This window comes from Hypanus sabinus, chromosome 19, assembly GCF_030144855.1.
Source record: "Hypanus sabinus isolate sHypSab1 chromosome 19, sHypSab1.hap1, whole genome shotgun sequence".
Taxonomy (NCBI): Eukaryota; Metazoa; Chordata; class Chondrichthyes; order Myliobatiformes; family Dasyatidae; genus Hypanus; species Hypanus sabinus.
This window is the reverse complement of record NC_082724.1, coordinates 73,438,070-73,459,840: the sequence shown is the minus strand read 5'-3', so window position 1 is coordinate 73,459,840 and position 21,771 is coordinate 73,438,070. Positions and strand designations below refer to the sequence as shown.

Here is a 21,771-nt window from a genome sequence, read left to right as displayed (position 1 = left end):
TTGACATGGAAAGACTTTTTCCATTGAGAGTAGGGGAGATCCTAACAAGAGGACATGATTTGAGAGTTGAGGGGCAAAAGTTTAGGGGTAATATGAGGGGGAACTTCTTTACTCAGAGAGTGGTAGCTGTGTGGAACGAGCTTCCAGTAGAAGTGGTAGAGGCAGGTTTGATTTTGTCATTTATAAAAAATTGGATAGGTATGTGGACAGGAAGGGAATGGAGGGTTATGGGCTGAGTGCAGGTAAGTGGGACTAGGTGAGAATAAGTGTTCAGCACGGACTAGAAGGGCCGAGATGACCTGTTTCTGTGCTGTAATTGTTATATGGTTAATATGGTGCAAAATTTGTTTTGCAGCAGCAGTTCATTGCCATCCATAATTATAATAAGAAATGTATTTAATAAAAAGAAAATTAATTAAGGAAAAAATATTGAGATAATGTTTTTGGGTTCATGGTCTATTCAGAACTTTGATGGCAGAAGGAAAGAAGCTGTTCCTGAAACATTGAGTGTGTGTCTTCAGGTTCTTGTACTTCCTCCTTGATATCAGCAATGTAAAGGGGACGTGTCCTGGGTACTAATGTGGAAACTGTCATTGACCAGGTGGAAATACACAGTAGGCTTGGAAATGTGTCATCTGACAGACCTGTTCCGTAGTTTTTAATTAAATCATGGGAGAGCCAGCATTTATAGCCCATCTCCTAACTATCTGAGAAGCAGCAGCAATTAGAGACATCTTCTTGAAAGGCTTCTGCAGATCTGGATTTAGCGGTATCTTGACAAAGGTCTGAAATTTTGTAAAGTCAAAATAAAAAACAAAATGATTAAACCTCACTGCATTTTGAATCGGCATCATTTTGCCCAAATGGATAACATAACACAAGCACATGTAATTGACACTATTTAAAATCTGTTCACTCCAAGCACAGTGTGGTGTCTAGTAGCCACACAATTACACACGACAGATGCTAGTTTGAAACTGTTTAGCAACAGTCTCCTGTCCCAATTAAGTGGCATAGTGTCCCAAAGAAGTGAAGGGAATTTCAGCTATTTTCTCAATTAGTTTCTATTCTTTATGAGTTCTCCCAAATAGGCAGCTGCTTGTACTAACCAATGATCCAATTAACCGGAATTCACTGGTGATACTTCTTTAACAGCAAGCAGAAGCTCTCAATTACAGAAGATGAAGAATCTTGGCCCAAAATGTTGACTGTCTTTTTCCTTCCATAGATACTGTCTGACCTGCTGAGTTCCTCTACCATTCTCAATTACTAGTCCAGTATTATGTCCAGTACTATGATTCTACCATGCCTCTTTTAAAATGCAGCTTTTAGAGCCCCTGTGCTCAGCTAACTTGTTTAGAATAGGTACAGTGTACTTCATCAATTGATATGGGGGAGGAAGTGAAAACATTATCCAGGTTTTCAGTAAATAGTTATAAACTACGTATTTATCAAAGTGATTTTGATAGTTTACAAAATATTTCAGATCTATTTGTTGATGTACTGGGAGTAAACAGACCAAAATAATGTGCTACACTTAGTCAATATTCTTCGGCATTTTAGCTTTGAGAACGGGATCATCCCTGCCACTTTAATGTTGCAGTTAGCATGACACTCAGGGGTTCGGAGTTCATTTCCGGCGTCCTCTGTAGGCAAGTTTGTACATTACTTTCCGTGTGCACGTGGGTCTCCTCCGAGTGCTCTGGTTTCCTTTCACAATCTAAAGATGTACCGGTTAATAGGTTAATTGGTCATTATAAATAGTCCCACAATTAGGCTGGGGTTGTTGTCTATTTATCTCTAAATAAATAAAGAAAGGCCATGGCTCTCAGTGACCCTCTCAATAATATCACTGATGTTCTCTTTTACAGGGAATGACACTCAAACACCGACAATGAAAATAGCTTCCAATACTTCGACTGGTGTCAACACAACTTCTCCCAAAGGACAGGACACTCGCAATGGGCCGGGACGGAAATGGATAATACCTAACAATGCCCAAATGCCAAATCACACTGTAGACTCCAAGATGGCTACTGGCAATCATTCCGATAAAATTAGCTCCCATTTCGAACTCTGCTCCACACTGGACAGGGACTGTGCATTTAATAAAACATTCACCCAGTGGAAACAGATGAAACAGACTTTGGGATTTGCTTGGGAAATGCACATTTATGGAGCAGGAGTACTCTTTGTTATCCTCATAGTAATATCACTAATTAATTTGATTGGCTCTCCAATTTTGGCCATTCCAGACCTTCATTATCTCATGGCAGCTAATGCCATGCTATTTGCATTGGCCCTCTTAAGAGCAGTGTACTTGTTCCTTGATCCGTATGGCAGCAAGTTCAGACTTCCCCTGATAAGTGGTTTGATGCTGTACAACATCACATTTCCCCTCCTCATCACTACTTTTGGCATTCTGACACTGCTCTTACTGAAGATGGGGGATCTTCAGATGCTCTCCTCAAAATTCCAGAACCCCACCACCCTGTCCATGATTGCTGCTGTCCACTTCATTGTGTTGATAAGTGGAGATCTTCTTTACCTCCTGGTGAATCCCGCTGTGAACGTGGTCCTGCATGTCTTTTCTGTCTCGTGGGCTTCTTTTCTGATCACTGCCTTCTTCCTCAGCTACCGCAAGCTCCAGAGTCATTCTGAAGCCACTGTGCAGCAGATTCAGAAGCCAGTCATTGGTAATGAGGAACCAGTCGAGCCACAGAATCATGGAAGAACATTAAAGCAGCTTTTACTCTCCACGAAGGTGATGGCGATCAGTGCTGCTTTTGGGTTTCTCTGTTGCGCTTTTCATGTCTATGCCACGCTTTGGAATTATGGACTATTAGGAGAGAAGGGCCAGTTCTATTGGGCATGGTGGTTCGTTCAGTTCTGGTATCGGAGTTTTGAGATTGCAATGTCTTTTGCCATGAGTTTCGTGGCCTCGTATGCCTTCTGCCAGCAACATGCCAGGCCTGACCACACCTGCTGGAGGAAAATTGTTCAATATTTCCACCAGTATAGGAAAAATGAAGTGCCAGAGTACCCAAACAATTGCTTTGACTGGTCTTCTGGGGCCCAGGACAGGATAACGGGCAATGATATCTTCAAGAACCTTATACATAACCGGCCTGAGTCCATGCCTCTTAAAACAATTAATGGAACTAATCAAGAAAAACCTGCCAAGAGTTACTATAACAACAATGGTTCAATCATCTCACTGGACCACAGACCCAAGATTCCAGTTCTGGGACCCAAATCTCACAATCTGCTGCTGGGCCGCTCATTTACCAGTATCTGCATTGAGAAAGAGTCTTCTGTGTCTCTCAATGAGTTTGACCTACGCCCACCTTCACCCATCAACCTCAGCCGAAGCATCGATGAAGCACTTTTCAGAGAACACATAGTCAGAGACAGCCTGTTTAATGATTCTGGTCTTCAGTGTCCCAGCCACATGACCATAGAAGACTCCCGCTCTTCTCTGAGAGTGCACAAGGTGTCTGATCAGGGTAATGTTACAGTGGTTCCACTGGATTTTAGGCGTCGCAATAGTGACCCCGACTATTTGCACAGTGTGGCCAAGAGCAGCTCGCTAAGCAACAACCAAACAGATACGTCAAAGCAGTCAGTCCAGGATATCGACAGCAACCAAGCTTCCAGCAGACTGCACAGGTCTGCATCAGGAAGTTCCGTGGACAGCATTTCCAGGACATCATTTGGAATCCACTGGTACACATGGACACGTGAGCGTTCTTCAGAGGAGAGTGCCCCATCTGCCGATCCAGTCAGTGAGAGTCTTCTCTCTCAAGACAATCCTGAGGTAAATTCAAATACTGAAGACTTCGATCTTGAAGCAAAGAAGAGCTTTATAGATGTCAGGGTGACTGATGATGTCAGTCTTTCCAGTGACACAATTGAACTTTAATACTTGGGTGGAGATGTGATTTCTTTAATAATGTGGGAGGAAAGGAGCAGATCTGCTGGAGGAATAAGGTAACTGGTGTTATCAGTGATGAAAGGCTCATGGTTACCATCACTGGCTGAAAGAAGTGCAGGGAGGAGCAGCCAAGAATTGAAATTTGACTAACGTTTCAATGTGTGGCTGTGAAACCCATTACTTACAAGTTGGCACCAAACCTACTTCTCCGATTTATTAATGTACTATCTTACAAAACTCTCCTCACCTCAACTGCAGTTCATCCTGACAATAAACAGTGGGGTGTTTGCACTTCATTGAGCTGGGGTGAGAATAATACCAATCTAAAAACATGCTGAAACTATGTTATTTACTAGATGTTTTTTTGTGAGTTGGAAACCAAACCAATAATGATTATGCTCTGCAAATTAAATACTTTGCACTTTTTCAATTTGTCAGAGAGATCAATATACCAGATTTTCTATGGACACAGTAATATTGCCCTGGGAACACATCAGGAGACCAGCCCATTTACCAACGGTCACCTTATTTATATATTCCGTAGTACAAGCCTCACCATCAACACTCTCCTTGAAGAATTTCTTTTTGAAGAGCAAGAATATATACTAAAACACAAGTCAGGTAGAGACAGAGGCACTCTAGTTTTCCATAGAGAGAGAGAAAGCGAATGAAAGGCAGAAAGGAATAACAGTAGCTTTACACAAACTGGAATTGGAATCCATTCCATTTTCAATTGTCAGATTTCAGAAGCAAATGGAAACACCTACAGATCTTTGCTTTGAAGGAATCACCCAGTTTGCAATCCAGTGTTTATTCAGCTTCCTTGTATTCACCTGTCATTAATTTGCTCACAGAAAATCTGAAATGAATCTTCTAAAGTCTGTTTCCCTAGATGAAATTTTAGTTGCAAATGTAAGTCATTTGTGTTTTACATACGCCGTGAATTATTTTCAGTGGATGGGACGACTCCTCACAAATTCCTGCCTTCATTTTTTAAAAAAGTCCATGGAAAGTAACTTTTCATCCTTTGTCTTGTCAATGATTTTAGCACATTTTGCCTTGCTTATTCACATGCAGCTTCAACCAGGACCTATTGTGCCAGCATATAATATATTGTGAAGAGACTGAGAAAGTCCATTGGTTAAGGAAGCAGAATGAGAACTGAGCAGGAGAAGAAAGAATCTCAGAAGCCAATCACTGACATTAATCCAATAGTTTTATTTGCCCAAAGTGAGCTCACTCGTTTTAGATCATGTAACTTCTTCTTTCTTCTTCTTCGGCTGTCCGTCGGATTCGATGTTGACTGCGCTGAGAGTTTAGTCTCTGCAGGCACGTTTATGGGCCACAAGACCAGCATTGGATCGGCACTGTCTCCCACATCGACACCATCCAGAAACTCTACTCCAACACACCTTGCACAGTAATAAGACAGACGGTGTCGTGCCCCCACCATACAGTCTCTCTGGGCTTCCAGACCTGATGCTGAGTGGTGCACAGGAGTGTAGCAGACTTAGCGGATACGGAAGCTGCCCCGCAGTGACAACTAACTAGTCTAGTGATGCCATCCGTTGACCAGCACTCCGGTTCCTCCGCGTGCCACCAAGGTGGCCGTACATTGACCCTTTTGGATTCATCTGCCACAGACACCATCAGACGTCCTGCTGCCAGCATCCTCGTTGGGTGCAGCCTTTGCCTGAAGAGGCATAGCCTACAAAGTAGCAAAGGCATGCTTACCTCCTTGACTTAGCCAGCCACGATCCTACTACTAGATCTAGTCTAGTAGTGTACCGATGGAACATCACCTTCACGGCTAGGTTAGACCCGCCAGAGAACGAATCTCTGCCGTACTCCGCTGATGTTCAGCCAGTGTCACTCCTACGCCACAGTGAGGCGCCAAGGTAGGATTTTGTAGAAGATCATGTCATCTGTAAGGAGTCCTTCCCATGGAACATGTAAATTTTCTCCAGTTTCCTCCCACAGTCCAAAGATGTATCATGTACCTTGGACCATTATTGAGCACATCATATGGATTCCATTCCATTTAGCCATTTTATTTATTTATTTTGAGAAATGGGTTCTTCCAGCCCTTCAAGCTGCACTGCCGAGCAACCACGATTTAACCCTAGCCAAATGACAATTTGCCAATTAACCTACTAACAGATACATCTTCGGACTGTGGGAGGAAACTGGAGAAAATCCCTATGTTCCATAGGAAGGACTCCTTACAGGTGACATCGGAATTGAACTCCAAGCGCCACTGCCCCGAGCTGTAATACTGTCATGCTAATCACTACGCTACCATTATATTTTGGGTTTCAGTATGAGATGAAAAATGTTGGACACAAAATTCAAACTGGCCAACTATCAGATTATGGGATCTGAGCTCTCGTAAGGAATTCATTGGCTTTGTTCAGGATCAGTCGGATTCCCTGCTCCAACCTGTTCCAGCCAACTACCTCTCTACGTCTGTGACTAGATTGATAACAATTAGCTCCAAGCACAGGAAACGTCCCTGTTGCTGTCCTCAGTCGCCCTACAAAATACAGACAATCATGTTGAAGAGACAATCATCTAAAAGCATTGCTGCATCATTTGAGCATCAGCGTATAATATCACAAATGTGACATTTAAAAAAATGGAAACATAGTATAATTGCATTGCTGAAGAATCCATAATATCAATGGATAGAGATAACCACATTCGTGGTGTCAAATGCCATTCACAGAGGGAGAGTTAATGAGAGATGTTTCCAGGAAATACCTGCAGAAGCTGATAAATAACCCCACTGCTTCTCCGATTTCTTCAAAGAAGATTGAAGACTTTTCTCCAGCCTTCCCTTGAAAATAAACATAATGGAAAACTTAAGTGAGGACAGCATAGCAAATCTTTACTAGTAACCATGACTTATTTTTCAAACATACCTTCACAGTTTTAAACAAAAATAATGTTTGCAAGAATCCCAATCTCTGGGAAAAGTAAGTTACAGTATTTTCAAAACAGCAATATCATAGCTTACAACTATGGCCTTGTAAAAATACTGCTTACCATTTTCTTCCCTTTGAAGCACAGTATTGTATTTATATGACCACATGGTTCCATCTTTTACATACACCATTGCAGCAAGATGGATGGAGAAGCAACTCCTTTTCTAAAGGCTCCCTTGAATAGACCTCTTCGCTAAGAAAATAAACATGCACTAGCTAAAGCTCAGCACCTTCTCCATGCAGGGAGTTGCTTGATGGACTTTCACAGCTGCAGTATACATGCCAGCACCTGCAGTTGGAAGCGAAGAGTGGCATCGGCCGCAGAAACTGGTCTGTGATGCAAGAGGAACTAATATTGTCATTCAGGGGAGGTGGTGGTGTGGATGCATGGAAGGAAGTGCATGAATATGCATAACTGTATAGGGAATAATGAATGCATGGTTTTGAATCAGCAGGACAGACAGCATTTATGATGAGATAATCAAAATTAATGTCTGTTTCTCTCAGGAAAAGGCGGTGGTACAGTGATGCAACAGGTAATAGCACACAGCTCCAAGTTAAAATCTGACCCTCTGTGCTGTCCGTGTGGGGTTTGCACGTTCTCCCTGTAACCAGGTAGTCCAGTTCACCGGTTTCCAGAAACTCCGTAGCTATTCTAGTCTCTCACTTCTCAAAGGCAGGCTGGTATATTAACTGGTAAGTGGCAGGAGAATCAGAGATGGTGGGGATGAGAGAGGGAATAGAAGGGACGGAATGAGACTGACAGGAGTCCTCTGATTTGATGGGAATTGTAGCAAAAATTGCTGAGCTGAAATGTCAAATCCATTTGTATATTCTCACAAGCATCCTTACAATTGGCATGATAGGTTTATTAAGATTTGATAGTGTTAATAGATAAAATGCTTAAGTATCTTGATGTTTCTCCCTCTATAGATGCTGTCTGCCTTGCTGGATATTTGCAACGTTTACTGCTTTATTTTGGATTCACAGTATGTTCTTTTTGAATTAACAGGGAGACTGATGTTGGTGATGGGGTGCGACTGTTTGACTTGATAGGGTGGTGATAACAGAAATGACATGCATATTAAAGTGAAGGTAATGGAGAGTATGCATCCACGAAGCCTTTAAGTTTGGGGTTGTTTGTGTTTGGAAGACAAAGAAGAAAGCAGCTTCTTGCAAATATCTTTTTGGAACTGCAGGTCATCTTTAACATGTCCTGCTCCTCCTCCTTAAGCCCGTCACCTTTACTGGGGCATAGGCTGCCAACAGCAGCTCGACAGAGGCTTCTGTCCTGGACCAGTTTTTCAAGTCATCCCCAGATATGGCTTACTGAATGATCCTTCCTCTCCCAGTGATGAGGTCTTTGGTGCTTCTGTTGGTGTTTCTGCAGCTCTGGATTTTTATGGGATGGGTTTGCTAGCCCCGTGCCCAAACCTCCTATCACAGACGGGTTTGGGCTGTTCACGGTGGAGTTCTGACATGTCCTTGCAAGATTAATAATATTTTGTGATATTCAACTGTCTAAGATTAAAAACTGTACCTAAGTACTATTGTTTATGAATATTTCTTCTGTACCCTCTCACGAGCACCCTTGCAATTGGCATGCTAAGTTTATTAAGGCTTAATAGTGTCAATAGGTAAAGTATTTCAGTGTCTTGATGTTTAAACCAGCAAGCAATTATTTGAAGTCTACTGAAGGGATTCATCAAGATGATAGATGAGAAATGTCAAACACAAATCAGTAATGTCATTGTCTCCTAGCATAAGTCCTTTTTTTAAAATAAGATCATTTTCTTAAGGAGCCTGTCCTTTTCCAAAAGAATAATGTTCACATTGAAAGAAAGGACACCATTTTAACTTCATTATTCCTATTACAGTCTTTTGGCTAAACTGATCAAGCAGACCTTAATCTCCTGTGGCTTTCAATTGCATAAAATACTGCTGGTAAATTAAACATGCGGTATCTCTCTGTTTCCTTTACTTTAAGCTTATTGCTCACAGATTTGATGGGTGGATGTTGCTAGTAGCTCCCGATATGGGTCGAAAGCAGGCCAGTCAATGTGTTAGTTATTGTGAATAAGCCTCAGTCATAGACTGGGAGCCACATGACTGCCATTGCAGATAATACTGACATTAAAACTGAGCTTCCGGACTCGTGTAAAGATGTGATCTGGACCCCGGAAACTCCATTAAAGAGGGATTATTGACTTGGAATTGTCTACAATGTTTAATTTTACTAGCACTAATGTATATTTTCATGCCTTTCTGATGGCATTACTGTGTGTGGCATTCTGTGCGATGCACTTTGTACAGCTGATGCACAGTGGTCATTGTCAAAATCTCCTGTAATGATTCTCTATTGCCTTTGTTGTTTTATAGCAAATTTACAAGACAGTAAAAGTATACTTTTTTACGTTTTGTTCACAAAATAAATGTTTTTGCTGGTTGTGCAGCCTCTTTCTCCTTCTAATGTGCAGGTTATAATAGATGTGAACATGCTGTTCTAAAATGGATGAGGTGTGTATCTCCTGCTATCTACAATGGCTTGCAGTCTCTCCATTCAGGCTGGAATTTCTAAGGTGCTAGCAAACTTTCTCTACCTGTTAGAGTTATGCTGCTGCAACCCCTCTTGGGTAAACTGACAGCACCAATCAGTGAAAACCTCAGTTTTGCAAGGTGGGAATTGTTTCACTTTTCATAAGTAGGAGCAGGGGTAGGCCACCTGCTCCATTCAGCTAGCTGAACCTCCTCTGCCATTTCATAAAATCACCGCTGATCTGGTTGTGGACTCTGTTCTATCTTCTGCCTTTTCCCTAGAACACTTAATTCCCAATGCAGAAAAAATAATGAGGTATTCTCTACTGCTTCCTTGGCAAGAGAATTCCACGCTACTCTCTAAGAAAGGCAGCTTGTCCTTAGCTCCATCCTAAATCTATTGTCCTGAATCTTGAATCCCCTAGTTCTATTCTCACCTGCCAGTGGGAACAATTTTCCTGCCTCTATCTTATCCATTCCTTTCATAGTTTTATATAGTTCTAAAAGATCTCTTCTCATTCTTCTGAATTTCAGCGTGCATAACTCAATCAACTTAGTCTCTCCTCATAGGCTAACCTCCTCATTTCTTCATCTCTTTTGAGGTTGCCCGTGAGAAAATGAATCTCAGGGTTGTACATAGTGACAGTCCGGATGAAGGGTCTTAACCTGAAACATCGACTGTCCATTTCTCTCCATGGAGAATATCTGACCCACTAAGTTCCCCCAGTGCCTTTGTGTGTTGCTCTACATTTTCTGATCTTGATTTCTATTCAGATAGACAAATGTATGTAGATTTTTTTCTGGCTTTTGATTTTCTCTTCAATCAGAAAGAACAGCCACACTTCTTTCAAGTACACTGGTGAATTGGCTCAACCCATCTCAAGGTGTGGATCAGACAGAAGCATTAGGGCCAGGTGCCTAGTTTGACCAAAGACATTAACCTTTACACATGTAAAGGTGGACAGTGGTGCAGCCAACAGTGCTGCTGGCCCACCAATGACTCGGGTTCAATCCAAAGCTCTGATGCTGTTCATGTGGAGTTTTCATGTTCTTCCTGTGACTATGTGGGTCTTCCCAGGTGCTCTGCTTTCCTACAAACACCCTAAAGGTGTGCAGTCTGCCCAGGTAAGTGGCTACTGTGAATTATCTTCATATGTAGCAGAGTGGTAAAATTCAGGGGGAGGTCAATGAGAATGAGGTGAGAATAAAAATGGGATTAGAGTTCATGGGTGCTTGATGGTTCATGTGAAATTTATGATCTGAAGAGCCATCTTCTCTGCTGCGTGAACCAATGACTCACTGAGGAGAGAGGTGCAAAGGCAATTAGTTACTCAGTGTGTTGTGGGCATGCTATGATGGCACCAGAAGTGTGGTGATATTTGTGTTCACACCAGCATATCTTGACACAAACAATGCATTTCACTGTATGTCTCGATGCAGATGTTGACAAATAAAACTAATCTTTCATCAGAGAAATTGTGGAGTGGTATTCAGAAATGGAGTCCAGCTGGATGAGGCAGTGGAAACAATCTGAAGGAAACAAGAGTTTCAGGAGGAGACAATGCTGACAAACAGAAAGGGACTGATGAACCTGGGAATTCCTTGAAAGTGGCATCTTCTATTCTAACCCTCTATTTAGGGTCACAAATAGAGCTTTCAGTATAATGACCTTCCTAAGTCAAGGCACTTCAGGAGTTGGGATTTTGTGTTAAAGTTGTATAAGATGTGGGTGTGGTCAAATTTTGAGCACTATATGCTGTTCCTGTCACCTACCCATAGGGAAGATATCAATAAGCTTGAACGAGTTCAGAGAAATTTTACAAGGATGGTGCTGGAAATTGAGCACCTGAGTTATCGGGAAAGATTGAATAGGGTAGGACTTTATTCCCTGGAGCAGAGGAGAATGAGGAGACATCTTATAGAGGTATACAAAACTATGAAGGGTATCAGTAGAATGAATGCATACAGGCTTTTTCTCCTGAGGTTGGATAGGAGTAGAACTGGAGGTCAGAGGTTTATGGTTAAAGGTGAAATACATAAGGAAAAATTGAGGGGCAGTTTCTTCAATCAGATGGTAGAAGAGATAGAAGCGAGGTGATCTGTAACAGTTAAGAGAAATTTGGATAGGAACATAAATGAGGGAGGATTGGTCCAGGTTCAGATAGGTTAGACCAGGCAGAAGACTAGAGTGGCACAGAATAGATGAGCCAATAGGCCTGTTTCTGTGCAGTGGTACAATATGTTTGCTGCTGACAGGAATGATTGCATTTCAGCTGATGCCTACAATAATATGAGGCCTGCCAGGAAATGTTTAACATTTGATAGCCACATCTGTGGAGAGGTAATCCTGAGACCGCCAGTGGAGCAGCTAAGTACCAGGATTGAGTAAACAAACATGGCAAGTACCCTCTGATTTCCAGCAATTTACACAGCTGAAGTCTCATTCCCTCAGGAAAAGACTTAAGCCAAAAAACCCCAAAAGAAATAATCATTGGAATTGAAGTCTGATCTTTATGCTCTTTCAACTTCATTCTTTTACTACAAAGCAAAGAACAGACTGAATAAAATAATGCATAGAGAAAATTCTCACCCATACTCTTCAAAAATAAAAATAGAGAATACTAGTGGAAATAATCAGAAGGTCTGGCAGCATCTATGAAGAGAAACAGAATCAATGTTTCTGGTCAATGACCCTTCATCAGAACATCATCTGCGGCTTTTGGCTTTTCAATACATGTCAGAAACTGTCCATTATTAATCAAAGGCTGTTTGGTGCAGATGATTATTTGAAAATAAGACCTGCTAAGAGAGACTTGCATTTATACATTCCCAAACCATTTTTAAGTCGTAGCAGTATTGAATTTCATAACCTGGAATGGAGGGAAGGGGAAATGTTGCCAATAAGATGAAGGAAAGAAGGGTAGTGTTGCTAATCTGCTTGTTCTATCCTTGTACGGCATTTTATGTTCTGTATGCATCTTCTCTTTTCTCTGCCTGTGGTCTTCAATCCTTCTCTTTTATTTCCCCACTCAGTCACCACTTTATTAAGTACACCTGTACAACCTCGATTTAGTACAAATATCTAATTGGCCAATCATGTGGCAGCAACTCAGTGTATAAAAGCATGCAGACATAAGCATGCATATGGGCATCACTGAGTAGCAGTGGAAAGAAGGCCATAATTGGGAGCTTAAAATCAGATGACGTACTTGTATTTGAAGGACAGGCAGTAAGGCATAGGTGGTGGTGTGGCTCTGTTGGTAAGAGATTGAATTACATCTTTAGAAAGAGGGGACATAGGGTCAGAGAATGTTGAGTCTTTCTGGGTGGAGCTAAGAAATGCCAAGGGTAAAAAATATGGGAATCATATATGTTGGCCTCCAAATAGTAGCCAAGATGTGGAGTTGACTTTGCAAAGGGAGCTGGAAAAGTATATAATAAGAGTAATGACATAATTGTAATGGGGTACTTTAATATGCAAGGGGATTGGTAAAATTATCTTAGTGTCAGATTACAAGAGAGGGAATTTGTTGAATGCCTGTGAGATGGCTTTTTAGAGCAGCTTGTGCTCGAGCCTGCTCGGTGGGGGTGGGGGAAGCTATCTTAGATTGGGTGTTGGATTAGGCACAGTATAGATACATCCCACCGAAGAAGTTGTTCTCAAATGCCAGGGGTAGGCAAGTGTGGCTGACAAAAGAAGTTAAAGACTGCAGAACAACCAAGGAAGAGGCATATAAGGCAACAAAAGTGAGTGGGAAGTTGGATTATTGGGAAGCTCTTAAAATCTAACAAAAGGCAGCTAAAAAGCTATAAAAAAAAAGGAAAAGATGAAATATGAGGACAGACTAGCTAATAATAAAGCAGGATACCAAAAGTTTTTTCAGTTATATAAAGAGTAAAAGAGAGGTGAGAGTTGACATTAGACCACTGGAAAATGATGCTGGTGAGGTAGTAATAGGGGACAAAGAAATGACAGATGAACTCAATGGGTACTTTGCATCTGTCTTCACTGTGGAAGACACTAGCAGTGTGCCAGAGGTCCGTGAGTGTCAGGAAGCAGGAGTGAGTGCCATTGCCATTACAAAGGAAAAAGTTTTAGGCAAGTTCAAAGGTCTTTAGGTGGGCCTGATGGGCCACATACCAGAGTCCTGAGAGAGGTTGCTGAAGAAATAACGGATCCATTGGTCATGATCTTTCAAGCATCACTTGATTCTGGAATGGTCCCGCAGGGCTGGACGATTGCAAATATCACTCCACTCTTTAGAAGGGAGGAAGGCAAAAGAAAGGAAATTATGGGCCAGTTAGCCTAAGCTCAGTGGTTGGGAAAGTGTTGAGTTCATTATTAAGGATGAGGTTTCAGGTACTTGGAGCCTAATGATAAAAGAAATCAAAGTCAGCATGGTTTCTGTAAAGGGAAATCTTGTCTGAAAAATCTGTTAAGAGTTCTTCGAGGAACTAACAAGCAGGGTGGACAAAGGAGAGGCGGTGGATGTCATTTATTTTATTTTCAGAAGGCGTTTGATAAGGTGCCACACATGAGGCTGCTTAAATTCTATGGAGTTAAGGCAAGGTACTGGCATGCATAACAGATTGGCTGACTGGCAGGAGGCAGCGAGTGGGAATAAAAGGGGTATTTTCTTGTGGGCTGCTGGTGGCTAGTGTTGTTCCTCAGGGGTCACCACTAATGGTATTGGGACCACTACATTTCACATTGTTAGTCAGTGATTTGGATAATGGAAATGATGGCTTTGTGACAAGTTTGCGGATGATACGAAGATAAGTGGAGGGGTGGGTAGTGCTGAGGAGGCAATGCGATTTCAGCGGAACTTGGACAAATGGGTAAAAAATTGGCAGATGGAATACAGTGTTGGGAAATGTATGATAATGCATTTTGGTAAAAGGAACAATAGGGTAGACTATTATCTAAATGGGGAGAAAATTCAAACATCAGAGGTGCAGAGGGACTTCTGCACGGCTCCTAGAAGGTTAATTTACAGGTTGAGTCTTGTAAAGAAGGCAAATGCAATGTTGGCATTTCAGGGGACTAGAATATAAAAGTAAGGAGATAAAGGATCAGCATTATCAGATACTACTCAACTGCACCGTAGTGTAGGCCTCTGTTAGTCTCAGCGCAAGCCTGGGCAAGGTTTTTTTTTAATGGAAGACCAGCAGTTGCTCAAGCTGCAAGTCTCCCCTCTCCATGCCACCGATGTTGTCCAAGGGAAGGGCACTAGGACCCAAACAGCTTGGTACTGGTGTTGTCGCAGTGCAATGTGTGGTTGAGTGCCTTGCTCAAGGACACACACGCAGCCTCAGCCAAGGCTCAAACTAGCAACCTTCAGATCACTAGACAAACACCTTAACCACTTGGCCACGCGCCAACAGGCGTCTACCGCACTAGGTGTACTATCAACAGTTTTGGGCCCATGCCTCAGAAAGGATGTGTTGTCATTGGAGAGAGTCCAGAGGAGATTCACAAGGATGATTCCAGGAATGAAGAGGTTAACATATGAGGAGTGTATGGCAACTTTAGGCTTGTACTCACTGGAATTTTGAAGAATGCATGGGGATCTCATTGAAAGCTACTGGATGTTGAAAGGACTGGATAGGGTGGAGGTGGAAAGAGTATTTCCTATGTTAGGGGTATCCAGAACTGGAGGGCACAACCTCAAAATTGAGGGATGACTTTTCAGAGCAGACATAAGGAGGAATTATTTTAGTCAGAGAGAAGTGGTTCTGTGGAATTATCTGCCATAGACTGCAGTGGAGGTGCAGTCCATGGGTATATTTAAGACAGAAGTTGATCGTTTCTTGATCGGTCAGGGCATCAAAGGATATGGCGAGAAGGCAAGTGTATGGGGTTGAGTGGAATGCGGGATTAGTCACGATGGAATGGCAGACTCAATTGGCCAAATGGCCTAATTCCGCTCCTATGTCTGATGATCTTGTGGTTTTATAAGACCATAAGGTATAGAAACAAATTAAGCCATTCAGCCCAACAAGTCTGCTCAGCCATTTCATCATGTCTGATCCATTATTCCCCTCAGCCCCAAACACCTGCCTTCTCCCTGTATTCCATTCATGCCATGACTAATCAATAGCCTATCAACCTCTGCCTTAAATATTCATAAAGACTTTATCTCTACAACTGCCTGTGTCAATGAATTCCACAGATTCACTATTCTCTGGCTAAAGAATTTCCTCCTCATCTCCATTCTAAAAGGATGTGCCTCTGTTCTCTGGTTGTGTCCGCTGGTCCTAGAAGCTCCCACCACAGGAAACATTCTTTCCATATCCACTCTACCAAGACCATTCGATGAGTCACCCCTCATCCTTCTGAATTCTAGTGAATACAGAACCAGCAAACAATCTTTATATGACAAGCCATTTTTGTGTAGCTCCTGTGAATTCTCTCCAATGTCAGCACATACTTTCTAAGATAAGTGGTTCAAAACTGCTCATAATACTCCAAGTAAGGCCCACCAATGCCTTATAAAGTCTCAGCATTATGTCCTTGCTTTTGTATTCTAGTACTCGTGAAATGAATACTAACATTTCATTTGCCTTACTCACCATTGACTCAACCTGCAAATTAACTTTTAGGGAATCATGCACAAGAACTCCCAAGTCCCTTTGTGTTTCATATTTTTGAATTTTCTCTCCATTTAGAAAATAGTCTATCCTTTTATTTCTTCTTCAAAAGTACATGACCATACACTTCTTGACACTATATTTCATCTTCTGCTTCTTTGCCCATTCTTCTAATCTCTCTAAGTCCTTCTATAGCCTCTCTATTTCCTCAAAACTTCCTGCACCTTCACCTATCTTTGCAACAAAACCATCAATCCCATCATCCAAGTCAATGACATATAATGTAAAAATAATTGGTCTCAACACAGACCCCTGTGGAACACCACTAGTCACTGGCAGCCAACTAGACAAGGCTTCCTTTATTCCCACTCTTTGCCTCCTGCAAATCAGCCACTGCTTTATCCATGCTAGTATCTTTCCTAAATTACCATGGGCTCTTATTAAGCAGCTTCATATGTGGCACCTTGTCAGAAGTCTTCTGAAAATCCAAGTACACAACATCAACTGATTCTCCTTTGTCTATCCTGCTTGCTATTTCCTCAAAGAATTCCAACAGATTTGTCAGGCAAGATTTTGCCTTGAGCAAACCATGCTGAATATGGCCTATTTTATCATGCGGCTCCAAATATCCTGAAACCTCATGCTTAACAATCAACATCTTCCAACATCTTCCCAACCACTGAGGTCAGACTAACTGGCCTATAATTTCCTCTCTTCTGCCTCGGGCATTGGCAATTTTCCAGTCTTCGGGAACCATTCCAGAAACTAGTGATTCTTGAAAGATCATTTCTATTGCCTCTTCTTTCAGAACCCTAGGGTGTAAACCATCTGGTCCTGGAGACCTATCTACCTTCTGACCTTTCAGTTTCCCAAGACCCTTCTCCCCAGTAATGGCAACTTCACTCACTTCTAACCCTTGACACTTTGGAACCATACTGAGTTTTCCTCAGTAAAGATTGATGCAAAATACTTATTCAGATCATCCGCCATTTCCTTGTACCCTATTACTACCTCTCCAGCATCGTTTTCTAGTGATCCAACATTCACTCTCTTCTCTCTTTTTACACTTTATATATTTTGGAGGAAATTTTTGGTATCATATTTAATATTATTGGCTAGTTTATTTTTGTGTTTTATCTCTTCCTCCTTAATGACTTCTTTAGTTGCCTTCTGTTGGTTTTTAAAAGCTTCCCAACCCTCTAACTTTCCACTAAATTTTAGTCTTTAATTATATGCCCTCTTTTTGGCTTTTCTGTTGGCCTTCTCTTGTTAGTCACCTTGGCTTCAGAATACCTTTTCCTCTTTGGGATGTAGACATCCTGTGCCATCTGAATTACTTCCAGAAATGCCAGCCATTGCTGCTCCACAGTCATCCCTACCACCATCCTTTTCCAATCGATTCTGACCAACTCCTCTCTCAGTCATGCCTCTGTAATACCCTTTACTCCACTGTAATACTGACTTTAGCTTCTCCTTCACAAATTTCAGGGTGAACTCAATCATATTATCATCATTCGTCTGTAAGGGTTCATTTGCCTTAAGCTCTCTCATCAATTCAGGTTCATTGCACAACACCCAATCCAGAATAGTTGATCCCCCTGTAGGCTCAACCACGAGCTGCTCTAAAAAGCCATCTCATAGGCATTCCAGAAATACCCCTCTTGCCATCTGGAACCAAACTGATTTTCCCAATCTACCTGCATATTTAAATCTCCAATGACTATTGTGACATGTCTTTTTTGGCATGTATTTCCTATCTCCTGTTGTAATTTTAGATCACATTCTTACTACTTACATGGTCAAGTGGTTCAGTTGTTGTTAAGACCAAACATCAGAATAGGGAAGAACGTGAGCTATGTAACTTTGACCATGGGATAATTGTTGGTGCCAGATTGGATAGTTTGAGTATCTCAGAAACTGCTGATCTCCTGAATAGTGTGAAAAACAAAAATATGTTCAGTGATTGGCAGTGGGTGAAAATGCCTTGTTAATGAGGAGAGGTCAGGGGAAACTGGTTCAAGCTGACAGGAAGTAAACAAATAACCTCACGTTACAGCAATGTTGTGCAGAAAAGCCACATGTCAAACCTTGAGGTGGATGGGCCACAGCAGCAGAAGCCAGATTATGAAGCCCTATAGGGAAAACAAGGGAACTTTTGTTTTGCTCACAGAGTGATGAGAATGTGGAATTGATTACCATGGGAGGTGGCTGAAAGAAATAGAGTAGATGTATTTGAGAGGTTGAACATTTAATGCTGACACAAAATAAGCAGTGGCCATCAGCATTCCTGATCTGTTGTAGTCTTTAAAAGATGCTCTCTCAGTCTGTAAGGTAGGGAGTTCTAAGTAACAGAGCATTTCCTCTCCAACACAGCCCTACCTCTGAGCACATTTACACAGAGCGCTGATGCAGGAAAGCAGCATCCATCAGCGGCCCCCACCATCCAGTCCATGCTCGCCTCTTGTGCTGCCAATAGACAGGAGGTGCAGGAGCCCTAGGTCCCATACCGTCAGGTACAGGGGTCGTTATTGTGCTTCAAACATCAGCCCCCAGAACCAGTGTGGATAACTTTATTCACCACAGTGCTGACCTGATCACTGAGCACAGCCTATGCACTCACTTCCAAGGACTCTTCAAATCATGTTCTCAGTAATAAGTATTTACTCATTATTATTACTATCATCAGTGGTTTTGTATTTGTCTTTTGCATATTGGTTGCTTGATCATCTTTGTTGTGTGTAGTTTTTCATTGATTCTATTGCATTTCTTTGTCCTGCTGTGAGCACCTGCAAGAAGATGAATGTCATGGTGGTTACCTGGTGACAGAGATGCCCAGTGGCCACCTTATCGGGTAGAGGAGTGGAACCCACTGTGGTCTTCTGCTGCTGTAGCTCTGTGCACACCACTGTTGTAACACATGATTATTTGAGTTACTGTTGCCTTCCTGTCAGCTCGAACCAGTCTGGCCATTCTCCTCTGATGTCTCTCATTAACAAAGCATTTTTGCCCACAGAATTGCCACTCATTGAATTTAAAAAACAATTTCTACCATTCTCTGTGAACTCTGGAAACTGTTGTGTGTGAAAATCCCAGGAGATCAGCAGTTTCTGAGATACTCAAATGACTCCGTCCAGCATCAATAATCAAGTTCAAAGTCACTTAGATCACAATTGTTCCCCATTCTGATGTTTGACCTGAACAACAACGGAACCTCTTGACCAGGTCTGCATGCTTTTGTGCATTGAGTTGTTGCCACGTGATTGCATACTTTAATGGTAAATTTACTTGGAACTTTAAAAAAATTACAATAGTCCTCCTGTTCATTTCCACGTTGTGATCTAATTATTCTGAGTATTCCAGTCAGTTCCTTGCCGCTTGTATTTGCATTTCGGAACACTCTATGCAGGGTTCTTCATTCTGTGCAACTGCTGATTTGTTCTTTTCCACCGTTACTCTGCTCTGTTTTCCCCTCTGAATTTTTTTTTTACCTTTTTGATCTTTGTTTCTCTCTCGTATGTGTTTTATATCTATTCTCTGTATTTTACTTATCAGGTTCTCCTTTCTCTTTTATGGTGGTTTTCCTCTACTCGCTGTTGAGTTCCCCATGACTGCTTTCAACAGTACTTCCTCACCTGCCTTTCTTTCTGTTACAATTTCTCAGCTATCCCCCCCTTGTTTTGTTGCGGCACCAGGTATTTATCCCCTGTACTTCGTTCTGCTTGTGTGTGTGTGTGTGTTTTTGTTTTTTTTGCTATGTGTCTAACTGGGTTGCCTCTGTTTATTGAAATTTCAGTGTCAATTTCAGTCTCCAGAGCAGCGGCCAGTCACGTGCCACAACACAGGCTGCTCGCCATGCCGGATCTAGGCTCCAGTAAGTAGCAAACTTTCCCAAACTCTGCAAAAGTGCGCATAAGTCAATATCAGGAGCGTGTAACACTTTTATTATTTTATATCTTCATCGTCTTTGGAGAACGGAATAGCAACAAGTGGAATTTACTCCTTGGATTTCGAATCCCTCGCTACATCTGAGGTTCAACCATTCTCCCCCTACCCGACGAAGGCAGGATCGGTTCAGTTATATTTATATCAAGCATTGGGACTTGTGTTGCTTGTGGGTTTGGGAAATTCGAGAAAGAAATAAGAGATACAAAAAGAACCAAATCTGGGGTGGGAGGGACTTTTAGTAATCGCGCCTTTTTTGTTAGTACAAGTTTTGAATATTGCTTTGAGCGCGTTTGGCTTTCCAATTGCTGGCAGATAACGTTAACAAGGAGATTTTGTGTACTCATCCACCCACAGCTCGGGGGACAACAGATCAGTTCTCGTCAGTCATTCTGCAACCACTGTTTATATTATTTTCCCAGCGCCGGCGGATGAGATTGGATCTGCTGAAACTATTTACACTTTGCGCTGTTTCTTTACTTTTCACACCATCAGCTCTCACGTCTCAACACCATCAAATTTTATGACAATCCTGTCTATCCTCTGCCCTGCCCTGTTCCTTGCCAGCTTTCCCTTGCCCTTTCTAATTCCCTATCCATCTCCCTCCCACACATCTCTGCTCTCCCTCATCGTGTGGTGAAAACTGCCCAGCCGGTGGGTTATCGGCGCCCTATTGCCCGCAATTGAGAACATCTACCATAAACGCTGCCTGGGCAGGACGAAAAGCGTTATCAAGGATGCATCTCACCCTAACCATGGACTTTTTACTCTCCTCCCATCCGGTAGGTGTTACAGGAGCCTCCACTCCCGCACCAGCAGGCACAGGAAGAGCTTCCTCCCTGAGGCTGTGACCCTGCAGAACCTCACATCACAGCGCTGAGTAGTATTGCACCCATATTGTACTGTCCCAGTGCTTTTATATTTGTGTGCTGTAGCGCTTACTTATGATTCGAGGTTATTTTGTAAATAACTCTATTCTTTGCATTTCTGGTTAGATGCTAACTGCATTTCATTGGCTTTGTATCTGTACTCGGCACGATGACAGAAGAGTCTAAATCTCTCTACCACTCTCCCTCTCCCAACCCTGAATCTCACCACTCTCCGTATTCCCTTGTTTCATCTTCAGCTCATCTCCTCAAAACATTCGTAATATTTTTTTCCAAACTGTTGAATAGAATATGTTAAGTACATTAGAGGGAGTGGACAATCCTTAGTGGAGCATCTCATGAAAGAGCACCCCTCTAGTGTGCTGAACCCTTTAAGCACATCTACACGGAGCGCTATCACGGGAAAGCAGCATCTATCATCAGGGACCCCCACCATCCAGGCCCTGCTTTTCCTACCCTCTGAGCCGCACCTCCCAGCAATTCCCCGATTTAATCCCAGCCTAACCACGGGATAATGCACAGTGACCAAATAACCTAGCAACCGGAACGTCTTTGGAAACCCACGTGATGGTCGGACGAACTTACGAACTCCGGCAGGAACTGAACCCGGGTTGCTGGCACCACAATCATAAAGTTCAAGTTTAAGTTTCATTCAACCATACATTTTATTTATTTTTGTATTTTCATAGTTTGTTGTCTTTTGGGAATTGGATGTTTGTTCTGTTGGGTGTCGTCTTTCATTGATATATTGTGTTTCTTGTATTTACTGTGAATGCCCGCAAGAAAATGAATCTCGGGGTTGTATATAGTGACATATATGTACCTCATTATAATTTTATTTTAACTTGACTTTGAAGTATCAGAATAATTATCCCTCTCTCTCCTTCACAGTGCTGGT

At 42.1% G+C, this 21,771-nt stretch overlaps 1 protein-coding gene across 5 annotated transcripts in view; it reads left to right on the top strand.

The window, feature by feature from the left end:
* LOC132378059 (uncharacterized) overlaps positions 1-21,771 on the top strand; it is a 130,492-nt gene that overhangs the window by 72,123 nt on the left and 36,598 nt on the right. For 2 of the 5 annotated variants that reach the window (XM_059944728.1, XM_059944727.1), the window contains one exon: positions 19,838-19,915. The exons of 1 other annotated variant lie outside the window; for it this stretch is intronic. In XM_059944728.1, coding sequence (XP_059800711.1) covers positions 19,838-19,915 — 78 coding nt within the window. Of the gene's footprint in view, positions 1-1,871; positions 9,359-19,837; positions 19,916-21,771 lie in introns of those variants that run through there. 2 more of the 5 variants (XM_059944725.1, XM_059944726.1) reach the window with 1 other exon arrangement.